We start from the raw sequence: 24,274 nt of genomic DNA, 5'->3' as shown, positions 1-24,274 counted from the left end.
GAGAGTTTTTTTTTTTTTTGCAGTACTGGGGTTTGAACTCAAGGCCTTCACCTTGAGCCACTTCACCAGTCCAATTTTTTGTGATAGCGTTTTTTGAGATAGGGCCTCGAGAACCATTTGTCTGGGCTGGCTTCAAACTGTGAACCTCTTGATCTCTGCCTCCTGAGTAACTAGGATTACAGGCGTTGAGCCACTGGCCTGTGGCGATGTTAGGGATTTGATATTAAATATTCCAGCAAAGAAAGAGTGGAGTGGTGGGTGTTGGGGGTGAGAATAGGGTGGATTGATAAAATTAAATGAACAAAATGTTGCCAATTATGAAAGTTGGTGTCATGTACCTAATGACACTAGAATATTTTTCTATCTTTGGGTCTATTGTAAAAAATATCAAAATAAACTCTATAAAAGGTAATTGTGCCAGACCACTTCCTCCCTTTTTTTTTCTGTAATGGGGTTTGAACTCAGGGCCTATACCTCAAACCACTCTACCAGACCTTTTTTTTGTGTTGGGGCAGAGTGGAAGGAGTGCAAAAAGGAAAAAAAAGTTCCAAGTCATGGGGAGACAGGCAAGAATTCAGGCAATGCTCAAATCTGGTGATCAAGGTTTCAATAAAGGGCCAGAGGAAGACACAGGGGACACCCAATTCATCGAGGGATGGCCTCCTACAGGAGGTGACAGTTCTTAGGACATGGATTTGATTTCTGGAAGAAGAGACCACAAAATACAAGAGGGGATGAGGGTGTAACTCAGTGGCAGAGGACTTCCCTAGGTTTGATCCCTATCTCTGCAGAAAATGAAATAAATCCAAGAACTTAAAGCAGACACTGCTTTAATGGCCTGTGATGCAGCTAAAAGCTGGTGTGGTCTGTCCTTGCTAGAGCCATGCTGTCAACCATATAAGGATGCATGCCCACTATAAACTTATGAAGACGTGTTAGCGCCATTTGTGGATGAGAAAAGTAATGCTCAAAGAAGCTAGGTAATTAACCCCCAATCAGACAATCGATAACCAGTTGAGCCCAGATTTGGTTGGCTGAAAAGCTGTGTTCTTTCCACAAGGCCTGGAGCCTTCTGTTTGGCTGGGGAAGGGGAAGGCTCTAAGCATTTGCCCTTCTCTGAGAACCCACAGGGTTGTCTTTAGAGACCTTGGCCTGATGTCCTTCCAGGTGTTTCCCAGTGGGACTGAACTGGGTATGGGACAGCCAGGGACTCTTGTCCTACACTGTTACTGATTTCCTCTGAGATCTGTTGGGAAGGTCACTTCTTGGGGGCTGCAGACTGGAAATGGGGAAATGAGAGGGCTTTTGTTCTGGGAGATACTGCCTCCCCCATCTCAGTCCTCTCTCCTTCAACCTAATCTCTCCTCATTCCACCCATGTGACCTTAACATGGAGTTTCAGTGAAGGTAGACTGATAATTTTTTGGATTCGAATGAACTTAAATATTTATAAAGACTTTTCCCTTACTGCTAGTTTATTATTATTATTATCATTTGGTGGTAGTGGGGTTTGAACTCAAGGTTTTATGCTTGTGAAGCACTCTACAGCTTGAGCCATGCCTCCAGCCCCCTACTGCTACCCCTCCCTCCCTTCCTCTTCCCTCCTTTTCCCCCTCAGTTCTGGGGATGAAGCCCAGGCTCAGAAGTACTCTACCCTCTTTTATTTAGTTAGTTTGGGTTCACTGTGGAGCCCAGGCTGGCTCAAAATCGAGATCCTCCTGCCTCAGCCTGTGAGGGGTGGGATCACATTCCTATGCCACCTTGCCCAGTGCTGCTTTTGATTCTTATCTCTGCCCTGTGAGTTAGTTAGATAAGGGATGTGTTTGCCCTTTGATTTACTTAAAAACACACCAAAGGCATTGCACCTGCAATATGCTGATAACCTCAATTTACACATTTGGATTCAACTCACAGAGGTCATGTGGCTTGTTAGAGGTTGCCCAGCTGTGGAGTTCAGACTGGGATCAGGCAGCTAAGTGCCTGAAGGGTACTTAAGGGAAGCTTACACCCAGGGAAATCCACTTCAGCTGGACCAGGACAAGGAATGACTGAACCTATCATCAGTTTCCCTTCCTGGTCTGTTTCACTTGCTGCTCCCTGGAGCTGAGTTGGTTGGCAGCTGATACTTGACCCCATCAAGCCACAGAAGACAAGTGAGGTGTTATTAATTCACATAGAAGCCCATCTCCTAGGGGTCTCATTCCTTTGGCCCATCACCTATCAGACTCTGCCCCTTCCTGAAGAGAAGGGTCTTTTGCTCAGGCTTCACCGTGGCCACTGTTAGCCTTCTTCTTCCTGAAAGCATCACTTGCTCTATGGACTGCCTAGGCTTCCTGCTACTGCTCTGTATGGCCTTTCTGTCTCCTATGTCAACTCTTTTTTCTTTCCACCCTGCGGAAATAAGAAGAAAAATATACATCGGTATTTGCTCCTGGTTCCTAGCTCCTAAGTTCCTAGGACTTTTCTGAGTGATAAGAAGTATCTGTTCTAATAAATCATCTCTTGGGCTTTGGATAGGGGCTGGTCCCTGGAAAGACCAAGCCATGATTAGAAGTTTTGAATTTTTGCCAGGTGCTGGTGGTTCACACCTATAATTCTGGCTACTTGGGAAACTGAGATTGGGAGGATCGAAGTTCAAGGCCAGCTGAGGAAAACAGTTCCTGAGACCCCCCCCCCCAATCTCCAAAATAAGAGCAAAATGGGCTGGAGATGTGGTTCAAGCAGTACAGCACCTGCTTTGCAAGTGTGAAGCCCTCAGTTCAAACCCCAGTCCTACCAAAAAAGAAAAAAAAAAGATGTGTTGAATTTTTAGTTGCACCCCACGTCTTCTGGGGAGGGGAGAGGAACTGGAGATTGAGTTAATAACTGATCAGGGGTAGATGGTGAAACTTGCATAAATGTCCTAATCCTGGGCTTGGGGTGTGGTTCAAGTGGTAGAGTGCCTGCCTATCCTAGCAAGCATGAGCTCCTGGGTTCAAATCCCAGTACTGCCAAGAAAAAACAACAACAACAAAAAACCCCTGAACTATATGTTTTGGAGAGTTTCCAGGATGGTGAAAGCCACTTGTCAGCCTACCCCAACCCCATGGGGACAGAAGCTCCTGTACTCTGGACCTTGTCTATGCACCTCTTTATGGTTGTTCATTTATAGTCTTTGTCCTATCCTTCAGTATATAATAAACGAGCAAATAAAAATGTTTCCTTGAGTTCTGTGAGACACTCTAGAAGATAATTTAACCAGAGAAGGGGCTCATAGAACCTCAATTAGACACACAAGTGAAAACCTGGACTTGCAATTGATGTCTGCTGTGGGGAAGTGGAAGTCTCAAGCAACTGAGCCCTAAACCTGTGGGATCTGCACTAACTCAAGGTAGATGGTGTCAGACTGAATTGATTTGGAGGAATAGCCAGTTGGTGTTTGCAGAGAACGGGGGAATGGAATTGTGGGGGAAAAGCCCTACATATCTAAAGGAAAAAAGTTTTCTTTTAGTTGGTGTAGAGAGGAAGTGGAGGTTTTTCTATACATATTCCCATACGAGCCCAGGTAGGCACTGGGAGTACAGTGAGCCTGGAGCCTGACAGAGGCAACTGAAGGGGGAAAGGTTTGGAGAAGCATTTGGGGGAGTGGGTGTACTTGTAGTAAGAGGAAGATGTGCAGACTTAAAGGCAAAGGAAGTAAATTATGGGTGAGGCCCTATACTCATGAGGTCCCCCCCCAACCTCTCCCCTTGCTGGAACCCAAGGCTCAAGCATGCTAGGCAAGTGCTCTACAATTGAGCTACACACCCAGCCCTGTGAAGTACAAATCTTTGACAGAGGCGTTCAAGTTAAATGGGAATTATTTTTTTCTGATGGGACTGGGTTTGAACTCAGGACTTTAAGTACTTGCAAAGCAGGCACTCTACTGATTGAGCCACACCTCCAGTCTATTTTGTTGTGGTTACTTTGAAAATGGGGTCTCTAGAACTATTTGCCTGGGCTGGCCTCAAACCTAGGTTCTCCCAATCTCAGCCTCCTAAGTAGGTAGGATTACAGGCATAAGCCACCAGCCTCCAGCTAAAAGAGAATTCTTGTAGGGCCCCTGTGAGTATTCAAAGGCATAATAATGTGTGTGTGAAAGCAGATTTCAAGTGAGTTACTCAATAGCTACTCCATTGATAGGGGATTTGTGGAGAGAATTAAAAGAGCAAAGAATATTTTGCAGCACTCAAATAGCCAGGCTGTTTATCCTGGACTGTCCTATCCTGAGCTCTGGTTCTGTTTTCCATTCATCTATCTCCCTGGAACCTCTTCTGGGATCTCCACTTGCTACAAAATGCAGCTTATTCAGAAAGACATGATGTAGATGCACCTGGGCAGCTGCATGGGACTGAGTGAGGAAGGCTGGGATAATTTGGGGGAGGAAAGGCCTCATGGCATAGGACATGAATCATAATTGACTGATGATTAAGTCATAATTGCCCAATTTTTTAGCTTGAATTTGTGACCTTTCCTAAAGGCTTTTATTGACTGATCTCTTAATTTCCTTTGAGGTTCCTTTCTCTTCCCCCTTTTTCCCTCCCTCTGTTGGTCCCTCCCTCCCTCCTTTCCTTCTTTCTTTTCTTTCTCCTTTCCTCTTTTTTCTTTGGTGGGACTGTGGTTTGAACTCAGGGCTTCATGCTTGCAAAGCAGGTGTTCTACTGCTTGAGCTACACATCCAGTCCATTTTGCTCTGGTTATTTTGGAGATGGGATCTGTTTGCCCACAGTGCCTTTGAACCTCTGTTCTCCTAATCTCAGCTTCCCAGGTAGCTAGGATTATAGGTGTGATCTTGCATCTGGGTCTTTTTTGCTTTTCTTGAGATAGGATTTCTATGTTGTCCAGGCTGGTCACAAACTCCTGAACTCAAGTAATTCTCCCATTTCAGCCTCCCGAGTACCTGGGACTACAGGTGCACACCACTGCACCCTGCTTAGGTTCCTATTTTTGATATATGGACTCCTCTCCCAAGAGAGGGTCCATCCCACCTAGCAAACTGAGCCTCGCCAAGTGATAACCGCACCACACCCCCTGGACTGAGTCGTAATTTCCCATTTAATGCCATTTTCCTGACTCCTCCACCAGTTCCTCTCCAGATATGTGCAATAACTTTTAGCTTATTTTTTAAAAAATTGTGGTAAAATATACCATTACAAAATACACTACAGTATTCACATATGAAGTCTTCCTATGTAAGAAGTAGAATGTTGTCCATGCCTGTAATCCCAGCTACTCAGGAGGTGATATCTGGAGAATCCTGGTTAGAGGCCAATGGGGAAAAAAAAAGAAAAAAAAAAAAAGCAAGACCCCCCCCCCATCTCAACAAATAAGCTGGATATGGTGTTTCACGCCTGTGATCCCAACTAGGGATAGGTAGGAGGATTGGGATGTGAGACCAGCCCCAGGCAAAAACTCGAGATCCTAACCGAAAAACTACCAAAAGGTTGGGAGTGTTTTTCTATATATTTAGCCTTCTCCCTCCACCCCCAGTACTGGGATTGAACCAAGGCACACAGGCCCCAGCCCTTTAGTTCGTATTTTATTTTTGCGATAGAGTTCTCTACTAACTTTGCGCAGGCTGACCTCAAACTTTCCATCCTCCCCCTCCCCCTCCTCCTCCTCCCCCTCCCCCTCCTCCTCCTCCCCCTCCCCCTCCTCCTCCTCCCCCTCCCCCCTCCTCCCCTCCCTCCTTCCGGAGTGCTGGGATTAGAGATCTGTCTCACCACATTTTACTAGGATCAGATAGTAAATAGGCCGCAGTTGGAACTAGTAAGTGGCAAAGCTGGTCCTTCTTGGGTTTTAACTGATATGTCATTCAACTGCGCGGAAGATAATGAAATCTGAAGCGGAGAGTAAGGGTGGCAAGCCAGAACCTGAAACTGGCGAATTTCCAGCCTGGCCTGCTCCACACCGCCCACCGCTCGGTAGAGCCGCTCCTGTGTGGGCTCCCGGCTCACAGCCCTTTCATTGGTCGTCCGTCACAGGACCCCATGCTCATACGAGGGCGAGCAGCCAATCAGCGCGACTCGTTTCCGCCCCCTCCAGCCGCGCAAGATCGCGTTGTTACTATCCCTCTTGCAGCACGCCGGAAGTTGTAGTCTGGTGATCCATCTCTGCCTACAGTGAAGGGGAACAGAGAACTACTAGACCCAGAGAGCCGTGCGTGGAGCGCGTTCAGCTTTTAGGTGTATCCAGCCATCAATCTGGACCCGCAAGAACCTGCATCCTGGAACAGGTGAGAGAGGTTGCGCTCTGGGACTAGAGGAGGAGGTCCGCAACCGGGCTTTACCTCTGGTGATACCGTGAGCCACAGGAAGCCTGTTGTGTCGTAGTTTTCCATTTTGGGGGTCGGGGAACCCGACCGAGTGACCCATTGTGTTCCGAACTCTGCCCTTGTACTTTCCTGAAGCCCCCAGTTTGCCCGGTCCCCGGGCTGCTATTGCTTCGAGCCCTCCTCGCCCGCCGAGTTGCTCCGAGGACTTATGCGCAGTGCCAGCGTTTCTGTGAGGCTTGAGATGCCGGTTCCCAGTGCTCCAGAACACATGGGCACAGCACCCAGGGGTTCCACCTTCTTCTATTTTCCGTAGGGCGTGGCTCAGAGCCTGAGCCCTGTTCTCCACCGCCGGCCAGGGGAGACCTGAATTCTAGATTTGCTCTGCTTCTGCTCAGCTGTCTTTCCACCTCCAGAGCCTCAGTTTCGTGTCTGTATAATACTGTCATTTAAAAAAACTCCTCCCAGTCGCTAATCCTAGGATTAGGATTAGGGTAGGCGGTACCTACCACCTCCTCCTCCAGGCTTGTGCACACAGCCTTGAAGGCATAAGAAATTCAGTTTTAGGCGCCTCACTTTAAGTGAAGATCTGTTGGGTCTCAGTTACCCGAATATACTTTTTGTTGTTGTTGTTCCCTGCAAATACTTTCTGTAATTGTCCCAAACTTAATCTACAATAGGGAGGGCCATTCTGGGTCAGGAGGTAAAGAGGTTGGTTTGGGGGTGACAGGGGGAGCTGCCACCATGCATCTGCTTTCGGTGCTTGCCCCTGCAGAGTGCTCGGTACCCCTTCCCTATGCCACCCCCATGATGACCCTGTCCCGTTGGCTGAGATCTGTGGGGGTCTTTCTGCTGCCAACCCCATGCTGGGCACCCCTGGAGAGGTGGATGGGTTCCGTACGGCGGCCCTCCCTGGTGCACGGGTGCCCAGTCCTGGGGTCCTGGCACAGTGCCCGCTGCTGGTGCCAAGTGTGGACAGAGGAGCCCCGGTGAGTGTGGTTGGGTTGTGGGGCATTAGGGAGGGAAGCCCCCGATCAGGCTTCTCATTGTCTTTCCTTTCTTCAGAGCATTTTACTCCTCTCTCAGAATGAATGGAGACCAGAAATCCGACGTTTATACCCAAGGAAGGCAAGATTTCATCCAGCACTTCTCCCAGATTGTCAGAGTCCTGACTGAGGATGAGATGGGGCACCCAGAAACAGGAGATGCTATTTCCCGGCTCAAGGAGGTAAGGGATTCAGGACTTGAGGAACCCAGCTTTTGTCACCCTCAGATGGTGGGACTCAGCTGTGGCTTTTGGGGGGTCTTTTGACAGAAGGGTTTTACCTGAATGAACTCTGGATCCCCTCAAGTGGGTGGGGCCTGGGCAAGTGTACTTATTCAGCCCATCAATCTGATTTTTGATTCTGTAGAAGGAGGACCATCCAAACTGCTTTGCATAGGAGTGGAGGACTTGGACCTGGCAAATATTTACTTTTGAGTCCTGAAATTATAAGACACTACTTTGGCAGACACCTGGGAGGAAGGCAGTCTGAGTTTGTCTGTCTCCCTGAGGCCTGAGAGAAGTTACTGTATCATCAAGAATCCTTGTTCCAGGACACAAATGTGCTGTGATACATAAATTGCCTTTTTTTTTTTTTTTTAAATTCTTCCTCCTCTTCTGGTGGAGATTGAACTCAGGACCTTATGCTTGCTAAGCCTCCCAGCCCAAATAGGATCTTGCTTTATTCCTGGATTGGCCCAGACAAGGACTTTCCTGTTTGTACTTCCGTGCATAACTAAGGTGACAGGTGCATGCCATCACACCCAGCCTTTGGTTAAGATGAAGTTCTCTCAAATTTGCCTGGGGTGGTCTTGGACCTCTATCTTCTTGATCTTTGCCTCCCCAAGTAGCTAGGAGTGCAAGCTTAAGCCACTGTACCTGGCCCTGGGTTTGCCCCCTCTGGCCTTGAATTGCAGTCCTCCTATCTTCACCCAGGAGTAGCTGGGATTACTGGCATGTGCCACCATGCTGTCTTTTTTTTTTTTTTTTTGAGACAGGGTTTCCCTATGTAGAAGGCTGGCCTTGAACTGAGGAATCTCTGGCCTTAGCCTCCCAATTTCTGGGATTACAGGCATGTACCACTTCACCTGACCTTTGTTTTTATAAATGCAATCTGTTTCATCTGTCTTAGGGAAACCAAGGGAAAGGGATGGCCTTGTCTACATAAGGATGAGGATTAAAAGGAAAGTCTCCTCAGTTAATTAGCTTTGGTTGAGAGCAGGGCAACAGAAGGAATAGTGAGAGGGCCCAACAGGAGGAGATGCCGTTGGAAGAGTGGGAGATGGATCCCCCAATCTGAGTCCCCTCTGAGCTCTCCACCAACTTTGCGGGGGGGGGGTCTTGTCTTTAACACTGGTTTTTTATTTATTTTTATGCCAGTACAGGATTTATTGTGGATAAGTAGCCCTGAGGAGTGGGGCCCCAGCAAGAGAGCTGGAACCGTATTGGCTTTTTATTTGCAGATAGGTTGAACTGTGGATGGGAGGAGATGGTTGGGAAAGTAGGGATGGGTTGGGAAGGGGAAGTCTAGGAAAGGTGGGATGAGGCAGAGACCTGGGCAAGTCAGCCATTTCCAGAGTGTTTACTGAGTTTTCCCTGAGTACTCGGTTTGGGTGCAGAATTTAATCTGCACTATGTAGCCTTTGAAATTATTGGGAAGCACAATGCAGATGTGTACTTGGGTACTGGGGAACTCGTCTAGCAGTGCCCTAGGACTTTGTGGAGGAGTAAAGAGGGTAGGGATCCAGGGGCTCCCAGGAGGGGAATTGGGGTTAGGGAGGATGAAGTGGGTGGTGATTGGAGTGGGAGGAGGGAAGGAGAAATCTCAGAGTTGCTGTGGTATGGAACCTGATGTCCTGTCCCTCTCCCCTTGCCCCAGGTCTTGGAGTACAATGTCCTTGGAGGCAAGTACAACCGGGGTTTGACAGTGCTCATAGCATTCCGGGAGCTGGTGGAGCCAAGGAAACAGGATGCTGAGAGTCTCCAGCGGGCCCTGACCGTGGGCTGGTGTGTGGAGCTGGTGAGAGGCATGGAGGAAGGGCAGGAAATGTTTCCTAGAGTGAGGTGCCTTGGGGAAAAAAGGAGGGATGTGTCTGTGTTGTGTTTATGTTTCTGTGTCTCTAGTAGGCTACAGCCACACTTAGGCAGAATGGATTACTTCAAGGGTAAACCATTGAGGGGACCTCCTTTGCCATGGGGTACTTGGTATTTGCAGAGAGGCATCAGCTCTTTTATTCTAAAGCAGACATTGAGAAACTGCAGCCCACTGAGAGTCACTAAAGATGTCTAGTAGGCCTGAGCCAGACCTGAGCCCAGAAACTCTGGGAACGTACCAGTTGGTGAATGGGCTCAATAAACCATTGTTTCAAACCCTGAAAAAAAAAAAAAATGTCTTAAGTTGCTGGGCGCTGGTAGCTCACACCTACCTGAACAGAGATCAGGAGGATCGCTGTTGGAGGCCAGCCAGAGCAAATAGTTTGGGATACCCTCTCTTGCAAAAGCCCATTATAAAAAAATGGCTTAGTGGAGTGGCTCAAGTGATAGATGAGTTCAAACCTGGTGCTGGCAAAAAAAAAGAAAAAGAAGGCGGCGGCTTATGTCCTTTGTTGATGTTTAAAGGTGTTTAAAACCCATGGGTAAAAGTTACCAGGAATCAGATTTCTGTTCCATCCAACAGTTCTTCCAGGTAAGGCTGTGTCCCTGGACACTGGAATATTTGAGTGTTGGGGGAAATGTGGGAACAACCTTCTTTTGTTTAAGAAGCCATGTTGGGGCTGGCGGTGTGGCTCAAGTGGTAGAGCACCTGCTTTGCAAGTACAAAGCCCTGAGTTCAAATCCCAGTCCCACCAAAAAAAAAAAAGTCAACTACATTCAAGCCAGGGGAATGGGGAGGGTATAAGGGGAGGGTGAAGGAGAGCTAATATGGTAGAAACATCTTGTATTTGTGTATGAAAATAGAACAACAAAACCCATTGAAATTGTTCCAAGCGAGGGAATAAAGGAGAAAGAGGGTGTGAATCTAATTAAGATACGTTGTAAGCACTTATGGAAACGTCACAGTGTATCCCCTGTACACCCCTGCTAATAAAAATGTTAAGGCAAATATGGTGGTTCATGACTTTAATCCCAGCACTTGGGAGGCTAGGATGGTAAGGAAGATGGCGAGTTTGAGGCCAGCCAGGACTGCATAGTGAGTTCTAGCCCAACCTGTGCCAACAGTCAAATCCTGTCTCAAAAAAAACACCCTCACATGTGTTTTTTCTCAAAAAAAAAAAAAAAAACAAAAAAACAAAACAAAACATACAAGCCAGGTGCCATTGGCACGCTTGTAATCCTAGCTACTCAGGAGGCAGGGATCAGGAGGATCTTGATTCGAAGCCAGCCCAGGCAAATAGCTCTGGAGATACTATCTTAAAAATCCCCATCACAAAAAGGGCTGGTGGAGTGGCTCAAGTTGTAGGCGCTGAGTTCAAACCTTAGTACCACAAACAAAACAAAACAAAAAACAATGCAAACGAAAGTCATGTAAAGTCAAGTTGTGTGAAGAAATGCTGCTTTTTTTTTTTTTCTTTTGCAGTATTGGGGTTTGAACTTGGGGCTTCAGCTTGCTAGGCAAGTGCTCTATCGCTTGAGCCAAACCCCCAGCTGATTTAGAAATCACATTAAGCATTCATTGATGTTTTTGGCAAGAGAAGACTAAACTATGTGAGGGTGTTTCATAATCTCTCTGATAACCAGGGGCGGGGGCACGCTAGAGATGGAAGAGATCTATTTTAGTCTCTTGCCCTGAAAACGAGTGTTTTAGTCCCATTTTGTAGATAGGGAGTCCGAGACTTTTCGAGGTCTTCGGTCATCAAAGTCCTTGACCTCCCCGTCTTGATCTCCCTGCTCAGCTCACAGGACTGTCAGAAGAAACAGTTCTGTCACTGATAGAAGGCACATTAAGGATCCCCAGGGATCTTATTCCATTCTTCCTTCCCCTAGCTGCAAGCTTTCTTTCTGGTGTCAGATGACATCATGGACTACTCCCACACCCGCCGGGGACAGGTCTGCTGGTATAAGAAGGTAATGGGGACAGGTCATAGAGAGGGGGTTATGCAGCCTGGTTGAGATGATTGGGGTGGTGGTTTTGGTATGAATCCAGGACAGAGATAGATTACTTGCATTACTCTGTTCCCCTGACAGCCAGGCATAGGTTTGGATGCTGTGAATGATGCTCTGCTTCTGGAAGCCTGTATCTACCGCCTGCTGAAGTACTACTGCCGGGAGCAGCCCTATTACCTGAACCTGATTGAGCTCTTCCTGCAGGTATGCTGCAGACTGGGCCCACAGACTGCTCATGGTAACCATGGCCTCTGTAGGATGTGTTCATCTGCTGGTTTCAGCACACGGGAATTGTTAGGGTTGCTTGGAAAGGGAAGACAAGGGAGGGGACTGGGAAGAGTGGTGGTGGTGGCAACAAAGGCTCCTCTGTCCTTGTGTGATTGGAAGAAGGGGTGAGAAACGGCCATTTGCATGATTTTGGTCTGGAATTTCTCCCTCTGCTGCCTATCTGATTGTGCCTGGCTGTCAACTGTCATGGAGTGTGGTCCAGGATGTCAGGATTTCCGTATCTGGAGAAAGCCTGGGTTCATTCATCTTCTTCTTCCCCAGAGTTGCTATCAGACTGAGATTGGGCAAACCCTGGACCTCATCACAGCTCCCCAGGACCATGTGGATCTTGGCAGATACACTGAAAAGAGGTGAGGGCCAGTGAAAACTGTGTCTGGATGGTGAGGGTGGGTGTTGCCACTCTGAGGCATCTGTCTTTTTCTACTCAGGTACAAATCTATTGTCAAGTATAAGACAGGTTTCTACTCCTTTTACCTTCCTGTTGCTGCTGCCATGTACATGGTGAGTTGGTCTATTCTCCTTTACTGCCCTGTCCATGTAGGTTTTGGGACAGAAAGGCACAGAGTAGACAACCTGGACAATTTGGTACCTCACTGAATGGCCTTGACCACTTAATCTGTCAGTCTGTTTCCTTAGCTGTAAGATGGGGATAAAATTCCTGTCTCACAGGACTGTAAAGTAAACTAAGGCCAGGTAAATAAAAGTTCTGGGCACCATAACAGGGGAACCCTGAATCCTGCACCTGAGCTCAGATAGGGGTGGGGAGGAGATAATTTATTCTGAAAGGGAGAAATGTGGGTCCAAAGGCAGTTAGTGGGATTGACTGTCTCCTCTGAACTCACTTCTCCAAATTTTCATCCTGAAAGAAGTTGGAGGTGGCACAAAAATTTGGAAGAGAGATCAGAGTGAGACTCATGAGGAAAAACGTCTGAGGGCCTCTAGAATGGATTCATCTGATTCTCATGAAGGCCTAGCCAAAAATAAGTGGGGTAGAAGTTGGACTGTTGGTCAGGATTTCCTGACTTGGGGGCCCAGGGATGTCCAAAAGGAGAGATGACTGGGGCGGGGTGGGGGGGTGGGGGCTACAGTAGGGCAAGACCCCATGGCAGAAAGCAGCCAGGAAGTTTATTTATTTATTTACTAATTAGCATATGATAATTGTACAGGGTGATATATTGTGATAGTTACATATGTGCTTACAATGTATCTTAGATACATCCTTCTCCCTCCCCACCCCTAAAGATTGGTTTCTTAACCCCTTTCCCTGTAGGCAGGCATTGACGGTGAGAAGGAACACAACAATGCCAAGAAGATCCTGCTGGAGATGGGAGAGTTCTTTCAGATTCAGGTAGGAAGGGCTGAGGCAGGGGCACACAACAGCAACTTCCTTCCTCCCCTGCCTGGCAGCCTCTTCATTCCTCCTTTTCTGCCCCCTGCCTAGGATGATTACCTTGACCTCTTTGGGGATCCAAGTGTGACAGGAAAGATTGGTACTGACATCCAGGACAACAAATGTAGCTGGTTGGTGGTTCAGTGTCTGCAACGGGCCACTCCGGAACAGCGCCAGATCTTGCAGGTGCCCAAGAGAGGGCCAGTAGTCCCTGAGCTGATAAGAAAGGGATGGGGCACATATGAATAAAAAAAAAAAAAGGGGATGGGGCAGTGGTTTTCAATTGGGGTGATTTTTGTCCCCCAGGGGACATTCGGCAGTGTCAGCAGATATTTTTTGTCATCACAACTTGGTGAGGGTGCATGTGGTAAAGCTGTCTAGCTGGTAGAGGGGAGGGAGGAGGATGATGCCAGACATCATAAGATGTACAGAACAGCTCCCCAAAACAAGTAATTGTGTGGCACCAAATTTCAAGTGTCAAGGCTGAAAAGCCGTCAAGTAGAAGAAGCTGGAGCCTGAACCAGTATCTGAACATTTAGGGTGGGAGAGGAGATACCCGGGAACTCTTGGAAGATGGAAGCAGGAGAACTGGGCATGATACTTGGGAGGAGAGGGAATCAGGAGGATCTTGATTTCTAGGCCAGGACCACATGGGACTACATAGAAATATCTTGTCTCCAAAAAAAAAAAAATTGTGTGTATGTACACACATATAAAATAATAAAAATAAGAAATTGGAGGCTAGCATGGAGTGAATGATTTGGGAGATGTTTTGGAATATGTGAATGAGTGGAGAGGTCCTGGGGCTCTGGCTAAGTTAAATGGCATTTTCCTGTCTCCAACCCCTTTCAGGAAAATTATGGGCAGAAGGATGCCAAGAAAGTCGCCCAGGTGAAGGCACTGTACGAGGAGCTGAACCTGCCGGCTGTGTTCTTACAGTATGAGGAAGACAGTTACAGCCACCTTATGAGTCTCATCCAGCAGTGTGCCGCGCCCCTGCCTCCAGCCATCTTCCTGGGGCTAGCTAACAAGATCTACAAGCGGAAAAAATAAGCTAGAGACTGCAAGGGCTGGGTCGGGGTGGAGGAAGGAGGGCTCTTAATAAATTATCGAGCAACCTTCTTTTGTGGTTTTATTCTTGCTTAGCTGGGAGTTTGGTTCTGTCCAGTATGGGGGTGGGATGTGTGTGGGTGGATGGAAGGTGTCTGCCTGGACCATTGGTGGGTCCTTGGCACAAGATCCGTTGTGAGCTGGTTCTAGGTGGGTGACACAGGCGCCACGTCAAGCGCCTGAGGGGCGGGTCTGGGCTACGCCACGCCCATGCGTGGAGGGGTGCGGCTGCGCAGCTGAATGGGTTCTGCTGCCCCTCCCCTTCGTTCTGTATCCCGCCGGGGCGGGGACCCAGGGAGCCGCCGACCAGCCCAAGGCCAGAGGGGCTCCAGGAAGACCCTGGTGAGGAGGGCTGGTCTGTGGGTGTGAATGGATGGGCCAGGGCACGCGGGTGGGGCAGAGAGGGAAGCAGTAAAAGTGAATAGAGAAGGGGTGGGTGGTGGTTGGAAGATGGAGACGAGCGCGGAGTGAATGGGCTGATACCACTGTAGCGAGCTGGGTGAGGGCTTACCAAGGCTGCACTGCAGACCAGCGGAGACCGTGAGGGGCAGCCTGCAGATGCAGTTGACATGGTGACAGCTGCTCCCTCCTCCGTCTCCAGCCCCCGCCCCTTTCCTGCATTGACTAGCCAAGCCGCGCGTTGCTCCCCATCACTTCATTTCAGAGCACCTGGGCGAGGTCCCCTTTGGCTCTTTCCTCTGGGAGTAAGGGGTAGGCTAGAGGGCAGAGCCAGATTGCTGCAGAAAGGATCCGGGGTCTGTTCCAGGCCCTCATCCTCTTCCAACCTCGGCACCCCCACGGAGATTCAGAGCGCAGCCGCATTCTCTGACCCGCCCTTCTCTATTCCCGGGGGTTTACATTCGACTCCACCTGCAAACACTGCAGTGGAAACTAATGGCCAGTCGATGGCGATTTGCATCTTATTTAAATATCTCCCAAAGCATCCTGAGCCTTCCCGGGTCTGCCCAGACCGTCAGTCACCTCGGTGTCCTTCCCGTGGTCCGCGCCCTCACTGGCTGGGTTTCACCTCTGTCTTCTAGGTCTGCACCTGCGTTTCCAGGTAGGTGGATTGAGAGGCGTGATCCTCCTGGTTCTCTGGAGGCCATTCCGTCGCCATTGGCACCATGCTGTCCCCTCAAAGGGCTTTACTCTGCAACCTCAACCACATCCACCTCCAGCACGTCTCCCTAGGCCTGCACTTGTCCCGCCGTCCCGAGCTACGGGAGGGGCCTCTGAGCACGTCTCCTCCCCCAGGAGACACAGGCGGCAAGGAGAGCAGGGGCCCCTGCAGCGGGACCCTGGTGGACGCCAACTCCAACAGCCCAGCTGTGCCCTGCCGATGCTGCCAGGAGCACGGGTCAAGCCTAGAAAACAGGCAGGACCCCTCGCAGGAGGAGGAAGTAGCTGCCTCTCCCTCGGACCCGGGCTGCTCCTCCTCTCTCAGTTCCTGTTCAGATCTTACCCCCGATGAATCCCCCGTCTCAGTCTATTCTCGGGACCTGCCTGGCGATGAGGATGCCCACCCTCAGCCCAGCATCATCCCCCTGGATCAGGGCTCCCCACTGGCTTCAGCAGGCCCTGGCACCTGCTCCCCGGACAGCTTCTGCTGCTCTCCTGATTCCTGCTCCGGAGCTTCTTCCCCGCCCGGCCCTGGCTTGGACTCGAACTGCAATGCCCTGACCTCCTGCCAGGACCTCCCTTCCCCCAGCCTGGAGGAAGAGGAAGAGAGTGGGGAGCAGGACCTCCCTACCTCCGAGCTCTCAGAGGTAGAGGACGGGAAAATCGACGCTGGGAAAACAGAGCCTAGTTGGAAAATTAACCCCATTTGGAAAATTGACACAGAGAAAACTGAAGCCGGATGGAAAATCACTGAGAACAATAACTCTGGTAGGAAAATCAACGGAAATACTAACTCTAGCTGGAAAACTGAACCTGGGAAATTCGACTACTCTTGTTGGAATACCAACACAGGAATAACTGATTCTGGCTCAAAAACAGATGCAGGGAAAATTGATGGGGGATGGAGGAGTGACGTCAGCGAGGAGCCGGTGCCCCATCGGACAATCACGTCCTTCCATGAGCTGGCTCAGAAGCGCAAGCGGGGCCCAGGGCTGCCCCTCGTGCCACAGGCCAAGAAAGATCGAAGCGACTGGCTCATCGTCTTCTCCCCTGACACGGAGCTCCCCCCAACCGGGTCGCTGGGCGGCTCCTTGGCACCTCCCCGGGAAGTCACCACCTTCAAGGAACTCCGGTCCCGAAGCCGGGCACCACCCCCGCCAGTCCCACCTCGAGACCCTCCAGCTGGGTGGGCCTTGGTCCCGCCTCGACCTCCTCCCCCACCTGTCCCTCCCCGGAGGAAGAAGAATCGACTTGGGCTGCAGCCTATAGCGGAGGGGCAGCCTGAGGAGAGCAGGGCAGTCAGCCCCACGGCTGCTGAGGACGCCCCTGCCGCCAAGGAACCAGAGGAGCCGGGCGCGCAAGCCGGCGTCGAGGGTAAGAGGCGGAAGACCGAGCTGGAGGGCTGGGCTTCGGCCTCGCTCACGCCTCCGATGGCTTCCAACCCCGCCCTCTGTCTCCCCTCCATTCTGTGTCACCCATCCTCCCCGTCCCTGTACCAGTGAGCGCTCCGGGAAAGGGAACCTGGGTGAATCATGGGGTTACGGGACTAACTCTTTGCTCCTCTTTCTCCTGCTCCTCCTTGCCTGGCTGCCCTTCCCGCTGCCCTCCTTCCCCTCTGCGCCTGACCCCGCCAATCCCGCCTGCAGCCGGTCCCCTCCTGCTCCCTCAGCCCCTGGTTTTCCGGTTCTCTGCCGACGGGCGCCCCCTGTTGGAGGGTGGGGGCGCGGGCGCAGCTGGGTCCCTGCTACTGGCGCCTCTGGCCGGGTGGCCCAGCACCGGGCTGAGGCTGTTGGGGGCGCCGAGTCCCCCGGAGGAGCAGCTGCTGCCTGTCCGCCTGTCCCCAGTGGGGGCCTATTCGCCTCCGACTAGGGGGGCCCTGCCCTGCCTGGCCAGTCCCGAGCTGGCACTGCTGCTGTCCCCGCTCTTTCCCAGAAGTAGCACCTTTCCCGCCGCGGCTCCCCCGCCCCGCCAGGTACCCGCCCCCCCGCTGCCACCGCCACCTCGTCCGCCGAAGGCCCCTCGCTGGACCAGGAGCCCACCGCCTCCGCCCAGGCTACGTAAGACGGACCCGGGCAAGCCCGGCAGGCCACGCCTCCGGCGGGCCGCCCCGCCCACTCCGAGGCCCCTTCCACCCTGGCCCGGCCCCCGGTTTTAGCTTTTTTTCCAGGTTGCCTGGCTGGGTCCCCACCCTTCAACTTGGGCAGATTCCAAGCAAGTTCCAAAGTGCATTAGTTCTTCTGACCTCGCGCCTCGTGCTGTGGGTGGGGAGGGTTGTTACTCCCGGCTCCGGGCCTGCCGGGCACCTCTTTCTCCAGGCTCGCCTTGGACATAGTGGATGCCGGCCTACCTGGCATCTGAGGATCCCAGTGTGACTTTGGGTCACACTGTAGAATTCCTCGGCCAGTGCAGTTCCGGCCTTACTCAAACCTTGCTCCCTGGAGCTCATTGGGTCCTGGCCACGCCGGGTCCATGAATCTCGCCTCACAAGGAGGGCGACATAGGCGCCCACCGCCGACTAGCGGGAGTGAGAGCTGGGTTTCCCTTTTCCCTCGCCTTCCAGCCTCCCAACCTTTGGGTCTCACCTCCCTCAGTCTCTCCCTTTTCCGTCTGTCTGTCTTTCCATTGGTCCAGGCTCCCCACGTGCTCTCGGGTCGGGCGGGGGTCAGACGCAGGGCGCAGGGCTGACTCTCCGGTCCCTCGCGCAGTCAAATCCCGCCTTATAGGCCCCAGCTGGCCTTGTAGGGGGGGCTGAGCGCTGCTGTCCAGCTCAGGGACTTCCCGGATCGAGGAGGTGGGAGCTGGGCCCTGAGGAAGCGAAATGGGAACCGAGGTGGGGGCCCCTGCAAGTGCTGGGATATGTGCAGAATTCCACTCCGGGGCCAGGTCGCTCCATGCGGTTCTGTCCCCCCTTCTCCCCAAGACCCTTCAGGGGCAGGGGCGCTGCAAACCCTCAGGAGATGACCCGTGCGGGAGCCGACGTCCTCGAGGCTAACCTGGTAAGTAAGCGTCCCTGCGTTCTTCCCTCACCCAGTTCGTAGTTCCTGGTCGTTCGCTGGTGTTCCCGGGGTCCAGCGGCTGTGGATGGCAGAAGCCCAGAGTGGGACTGGCCAACTGCAGGAGCAGAAAAAAGGTAGGTCATCCTGACTCCTGTCCCCTGGCTTCTGAGTGAGCTGCTCTTCACCTAGGTGCCTCTTAGGCTTTAGGGGTTGAATTGCATAAAACAGCCTTTCCATGCTCCTTGGCTATACCTGGGATAGAGACCCCGGTTTTGATGTGTCTTCTCTTCCCCGCCCCCTCCCAGGTCTCCTGATAGCTGTCAGCGCCTCAGTGGATAAAATCATCTCCCACTTTGGGGCTGCCCGGAACTTGGTTCAGAAGGTGAGGGTGACTGAAGGGAGGATGTTGGGATCTGGACATTTAGGTAGCTCTGGGGGAGTGGGAACATTTGGCTGGCGGTGGCTGGACATTGTCTCTGGACGGTCTCCAGGCCCAGTTGGGGGATAGTCGGCTGAGCCCCGATGTGGGGCACCTGGTGCTGACCACCCTCTGCCCGGCTCTCCACACCCTGGTGGCTGACGGGCTGAAGCCTTTCCGGAAGGACCTCATCACTGGGCAGCGCAGGAGCAGCCCCTGGAGCGTGGTGGAGGCATCTGTGAAGCCAGGTGAGCTGGGAGGGCCATGGGACCCTCTCTGAGCAGGGCCAGGCCCTGGCTGACCGTGCCCCTGTCCTCAGGCTCCAGCACCCATTCTCTGGGATCCCTGTACAGCCAGGTCAGCCGTCTGGCCCCACTGAGCAGCAGTCGCAGCCGCTTCCATGCTTTCATCCTGGGCCTTCTCAAGTGAGTGGCCTTCTGTCCACTGCTCCTTCCCGTGGCCACCTGGGCATCACCCTCCTAGAGAAACCCTTCCCTCTCCCAGTCTCAGGGACATTGGGACACTAGAGTCCTCCACCTCCATAAACTTCCTTTCCCTCTCTCCCCCAGCACCAAGCAGTTGGAGCTGTGGTTTTCCAGTCTCCAGGAAGATGCAGGTCAGAGGCTCAATGGGAAAGGGTAGGGTTACTGGGCTGGAAGGACGGAAGGGGGTCTCTCCTGTTGGTTCTCACTGATGGCAGATCTCTGATCTTATTACTCTTCTGCTTAAAGCTATTCCAGGAAGTCCCACTGCCCACTGGAGGAAAGACTCAAAGCCTTGGACATCTGGCCTTTCTCTTCCTCTGCCTGAGGTCCAGGGCTTTCTTTAACAGTCTTCCTGTCTGGTCCTCCTGGCCCCAGTAGTGACAACTCTACTCATGTTGTTCTTCCTGCTAGGATAGCCCACCCTCCCCCTTCTGCTTCCTTATTAACTTTCATTCCTCCTGTGGGTCCTTCCTCACTGGGGCTCCGCCTCTGCCCTCCCACTGGCCCGCCCTCACCTGGTTTCCTGTGTGCTCCCAGGCCCTCACGTGGTGGTTACTCACTTACCATCACTTGCTCAGCATGCATCTCTCCGGAGGTCATGGTTCCACATGGGCAGAGATGTGTCTGTCTGTCCTGTAGCCCACCTGCCCCAGTACTCACAGAGTGAGGCCTGGGAGGATGTTTGTTGACTCCAGGGCTGATGCAGGAGGTCTTCTGGACCTGGGCCCAGTGTGGAGGCTGATGCTGCCTGCTTTTTCTCAGGCCTGCTGTCCCTCCTGTATCTGCCCACGGGATTCTTCTCCCTGGCACGAGGTGGCTGCCCGTCCCTGTCAACAGAGTTGCTGCTCCTGCTGCAGCCATTGTCGGTGCTCACCTTCCACCTGGACCTGCTCTTTGAGCACCACCATCACCTGCCCCTGGGCCCAGCTCAGGCCCCTGCCCCTCCAGGACCCCCTCCAGCCCTGCAGCAGACTGTACAGGCAATGCTGCACTGGGGGGAACGGCTGGCCCAGAGTCTCCGGGGGACTTCTGGAGAGACTGTTCCCAACCCTTCCTCTCCCCCAAGTTCCTCCCCATCAGGCAGCTGGTGGGAACAGCTGACACAGGCCTCCCGGGTCTATGCCTCTGGGAGCACTGAGGGCTTCCCTCTTCCTCGGTGGGGACCCAGGCATCATGGAACTGCAGCTGAGGGTGCGCAGGAGAGATCCCTGCCTGCAGAGCAAGCAGCACCTGGCAGAGGCGTATGGTTCGGGAGACTGTTTGGTGTTCCTGGGGGCCCCACAGAAACTGAGAGTGGAGCCTTCAAGTCCAGGTATTTGAGTGCCTTGTCCCTTTTGTGACCTCTGACCCCTTAGTGCCCTCAGTGGCCTCATTTGAACTCTCTAGGACTCATGATCCTTTAGGTAAGAGATGGGTGGTCTGTGTTTTTTTTAGAAACCATGAACAAAATGGTTGTTCTTAAGTGGTTACAATTTAATGGCTATGTAAGTACCTATATAATGTTCTCAATTTTTTTTTCAGTGCTGAGGTTTGAACTCAGGGCCTACACTTTGAGCCACTCCACTAGCCCTTTTTTTGTGAAGGGATTTTTCAGTATAGGGTCCTGTGAACTATTTGCCCAGGCTGCAAATAGTTTGGCGTCAAACCTCGATCCTCCTGAGCCTGAGTAGCTAGGATTACAGGCGTGAGCCACTGGCACCCAACGGTTTTCTCAAATTCACCTCCTGGCCCTTAGAGCTGAAAATATTATCTGATTCGTTCTAGGACTTGACCCGTCAGTGGCTCTTTAATGGCTCAGGTATTCTGTAATGGACCCTCTGGGTCTTTCTAAACCTGTATAGACCCTGTAGCTTCCAGTTTCCTTGTGACTTTTGGTGTTGTAGACCTTTACTGTCATCTCCCCAATCACTCTAAAGGTACCTCTGTCCCCCAGCTGCCTCTCTGTTCTCAGCAGGGACCAACTCCTGACCTAGTTAGAGCCAGTCTGGACCCTCAGCTTCTTTCTCCCTCTAAGCCCCTGGGGTTTTGGGTTCTTTTTCTGGATGTGGGGTGACTGCTGTCACTATGTTCTTCCCTTCAGGAGACCATCTAGTTGGCTGCCCCCAACAATGAGTGTGTTGGCTCTGGTGAGGCGGGGTACACCTTCTGAGACTCCTTCTGAGGAACTTGTGGTCTCCACAGCCAGCATGGTGGAAGCCCACAGGTAAGGGCTAGCAAGAATGCAGCTGGGTTAACCAAGAGTTGGGTTCTATGTGTGTGTTTCAGTCTTCACAGAATGGACAGGAGGTAGTGTAACAGGTGCTTGGATTGCATTGAATCTTTCCAGTTTGTTACTGGGTGGTACTAATTTCTCTGATCCTGTTTCTTTCTTGGTAAAAAAGAGGATGCCAGGCATAGTGGTGCATGCCTATAATCCCAGCATTCATGAGGCTGAGGCAGGAGTTCAAGATCAGCCTGGGTTACATAGTTGAGACCCTGTCTCAAAAAATGAGGAGGATAGGGATAATTTATAATGTTGTTACAGTTACTATTGAAGATTAAATATACTTTTATTTTTGTTGTTTTTAGATAGGGTCTTGCTGTGTAGCCTAGGCTGGCCTTGAAATCATGATCCTTCTACTTCAGCCTCTTGAGTGCTGTGATTACAGGTGTGTAGCCCCCATGCCTGGCTAAACATACTTTCATAAAAGCGTTTGGCACATAATAGGTATGTTTACAGTGAAGGACCTGTGTCCCTTTAGTGGGGACACATCCTACTTTGGGACCAGGGGCTGCTTCTGCTTTGGGGTCTTGTTTCTTTTGGGTTCTTTCAAGCCACTGAATTAAGCTTCTTGTTTTTTCATTCATTCAGTACATTTCAGGCACTTGCTATGTACCAAGCATTATGTCAGGGAAGGGAGTATAAAGGTCAACATATATGGAGTCCCTGCTCTCATGGAGCATGTAGCTCAGGGGAGATACCAATGAACAGATGAGCGATTATAATTTATTATGATAAAAACTAGGAAAGAAAGACTGAGTCCTTTGGGACCATGTCTTCAGCCTTTAGTGATGGTGGATCTGATGGTGCTCAGTGCATCTGGCAGGAAGAATGGAGGCAAAGGCAGGAGGCCTGAGGGTAGCTAGTGAAGAACTGTAGGTACTAATGCAGAGGTTAGTGGGCCAGGTAAGGAGCCCTGACTTTTTTCTGAGGTAGGAGGAGCCTGAAGCGTCTTAAGCCTGGTAGTGGTGTGGTTCTTGTGCTTTAGAAAAATCTGTGGCTGCCATGTGCAGAATGGCGTTGGGCGGAGGTAGAGACCAAACTCATGGTTACATGCTGTGTTCTAGAGAGAGGCTAGAGGCTTAAACTCGGACAGTGGTAGTTGACTTAGAGGCCAAAAGTGGATGTAGTAGTGGGAGGTACAAACATCAAATAGGCCTCAGTGATGGACTGGGCGTGAGGAGTGGGTGACTGTTTACCAGGTATAGATGAGTAGCCTGGTTTGGAGTGTTAAGAGTCAGTTATTTGCATATGTTGACTTTGAAACACCAAAGACAAGTGCAAACAGTGTTAACAGCTGAAGTGGGCTTGGTGCTCAGGGAGGCTAAGGCCCTGGAGAGACTCAACATGCTAATGGAGTTAAGTCAGTGTTCACCACGCTGAACCAGCAAGGGCACTCTATGCAGTAGGGAGGTGAGGCTTGGGGACAGCTGGGTACCCCACCTCTTTTCATCCCAGCGTCTTCCTCTGGCTCCCCTCAGGGCGGTTCGGGCTCTTTGTGACCACTCTGCTGCAGGACCTGACCAGTTGAGCTTCCGGCGTGGGGAAGTGCTACGTGTCATCACCACAGTGGATGAGGACTGGCTCCGCTGTGGGCGGGATGGTGTGGAGGGGCTGGTGCCTGTGGGGTACACCTCCCTGGTTCTCTAGCCCCAGGACCCTTTCCTGTTTGTCTCCCTCCTGTCACCTGGGAATGGAAAGGCCCACGAACACTAATCCATGTAAACTGATTATCCCAGAAGCATCTTTCCTGTCTGCAAAATGACATTTTTTCCCACATCCATTTCTTATATTTAAAATAAACTGTCCTCCCCTTCATGCCCATCTTTAAGGTGAAATCTGCTCTTCCAAATATACTGAAAATGAATTCCCCTCCGTGCAACCCCTTCCTTTCCTCTTTCCCATCTGTATAAGGGAACGTGTCCTATCTGCAAAATAGAATCTAGCCCTGTCCTACCCTCATTCCTAAGTGGACTGTGCCAGCACAGTACATGCCTGGCCCCAACCTAGGAGGCCCGTAGTCTCCTTGCTGCGTACGGACGCTTTCCTCCCTCCCCATCCTTCTTTGCCTGTAATTTATGACTTACTCACGCTGCGCTGGCTGTCGTTGAAGCCTCAACACCCCTGGTGGGTGGGCCTGTGGTATTGGTCTGCCTCTTTCCTTTGTCCAATAAAGTGTGGGAGTAGAATGTGTGTGTGTGTCACTGTGGGTTTCAAGACACAAGCTATGGGGAAGGAGAAGGGAGAGCCTCTTACCATGTTCCCTGCTTGGTGTATGTAATCTCACAAATGTTGCTCTGAGACTTGCTTTGTTCTGTTAAGACTGGTATGATTAGGAGTGAGTAAATACTGGGAAAGAAGGAAGACTTTGGGCTGGTGGAGTGGCTCAAGCAGTAGAGTGCCTGCCCAGCAAGTGTGAGGTCTTGAGGTTCAAGCCCCAGTGCTGCCAAAAAAGGGAAAGACTTAGCCCTTGAAATTATACTCATTAGATTCATTACCTTCTAAGGTGAAGGGAAAGATTAGTTACAAAAAGTGACATTTTAAAAAATTTACCATTGCCATTCTGTGGTGATATAATTTTAAGTAGAAGCAAAATAACTTACAATTTATTACTTTGCTAGGCGCTTGCGTTTCCTTTTAATCTTTTGAAATAATGAGAAGAGCTAGCTGGGTGCTGGTGGCTCACACCTGTAATCCTAGCTACTCAGGAGGCAGAGATCAGGAGGATTGTGGTTTGAAGTCAGCCTGGGCAGATAGTTTGTGAGACCCTATCT

The 24,274-nt window shown here is 51.2% G+C and overlaps 2 protein-coding genes across 7 annotated transcripts; both read left to right on the top strand.

Annotated features, from left to right (window-relative positions):
- Positions 1-6,095: 6,095 nt before the first annotated feature.
- Fdps (farnesyl diphosphate synthase) lies at positions 6,096-14,234 on the top strand. Of its 3 annotated transcripts, XM_020166177.2 has the most exons (11): positions 6,107-6,252; positions 7,064-7,277; positions 7,354-7,516; positions 9,210-9,350; positions 11,315-11,395; positions 11,516-11,638; positions 11,984-12,072; positions 12,151-12,223; positions 12,993-13,070; positions 13,164-13,298; positions 13,965-14,234. In XM_020166177.2, exons 2-11 carry the CDS (start codon positions 7,096-7,098, stop codon positions 14,163-14,165), a joined length of 1,266 nt encoding a protein of 421 aa, XP_020021766.1. In that variant the 5' UTR covers positions 6,107-6,252; positions 7,064-7,095; the 3' UTR covers positions 14,166-14,234. The 3 variants fall into 3 exon arrangements, with proteins under 3 accessions (XP_020021767.1, XP_020021768.1, XP_020021766.1); XM_020166178.2 differs by lacking the exon at positions 7,064-7,277 and having other exon boundaries at positions 6,096-6,252; XM_020166179.2 differs by lacking the exon at positions 7,064-7,277 and having other exon boundaries at positions 6,097-6,252; positions 7,375-7,516.
- Positions 14,235-15,108: 874 nt separating this feature from the next.
- Rusc1 (RUN and SH3 domain containing 1) lies at positions 15,109-23,689 on the top strand. 4 transcript variants are annotated; one of them, XM_020166175.2, is made up of 10 exons: positions 15,109-16,715; positions 16,988-17,398; positions 18,373-18,471; positions 18,643-18,719; positions 18,829-19,003; positions 19,075-19,180; positions 19,325-19,371; positions 20,003-20,552; positions 21,321-21,443; positions 22,982-23,689. In XM_020166175.2, exons 1-10 carry the CDS (start codon positions 15,347-15,349, stop codon positions 23,148-23,150), a joined length of 3,126 nt encoding a protein of 1,041 aa, XP_020021764.1. In that variant the 5' UTR covers positions 15,109-15,346; the 3' UTR covers positions 23,151-23,689. The 4 variants fall into 4 exon arrangements, with proteins under 4 accessions (XP_020021764.1, XP_073904008.1, XP_020021762.1 ...); XM_074047907.1 differs by lacking the exon at positions 16,988-17,398 and having other exon boundaries at positions 15,347-16,715; XM_020166173.2 differs by lacking the exons at positions 15,109-16,715; positions 16,988-17,398 and adding an exon at positions 17,444-17,865.
- The last annotated feature ends 585 nt before the right edge of the window (positions 23,690-24,274 follow it).

This window comes from Castor canadensis, chromosome 11 (genome assembly GCF_047511655.1).
Source record: "Castor canadensis chromosome 11, mCasCan1.hap1v2, whole genome shotgun sequence".
NCBI lineage: Eukaryota > Metazoa > Chordata > Mammalia > Rodentia > Castoridae > Castor > Castor canadensis.
Note: the sequence above shows the minus strand (reverse complement) of the source record. Positions and strands in the feature narration are given on the sequence as shown.

Coding starts and splice junctions, on each gene's coding strand:
- Fdps (XM_020166177.2), top strand. CDS start 7,096: ATGATGACCCTGTCCCGTTGGCTGAGATCTGTGGGGGTCTTTCTGCTG. Junction 7,278..7,353: donor GTGTGGACAGAGGAGCCCCG/GTGAGTGTGGTT, acceptor TCCTTTCTTCAG/AGCATTTTACTCCTCTCTCA. Junction 11,639..11,983: donor TGATTGAGCTCTTCCTGCAG/GTATGCTGCAGA, acceptor CTTCTTCCCCAG/AGTTGCTATCAGACTGAGAT.
- Rusc1 (XM_020166175.2), top strand. CDS start 15,347: ATGCTGTCCCCTCAAAGGGCTTTACTCTGCAACCTCAACCACATCCAC. Junction 19,181..19,324: donor TTCATCCTGGGCCTTCTCAA/GTGAGTGGCCTT, acceptor TCTCTCCCCCAG/CACCAAGCAGTTGGAGCTGT. Junction 21,444..22,981: donor AGCATGGTGGAAGCCCACAG/GTAAGGGCTAGC, acceptor GGCTCCCCTCAG/GGCGGTTCGGGCTCTTTGTG.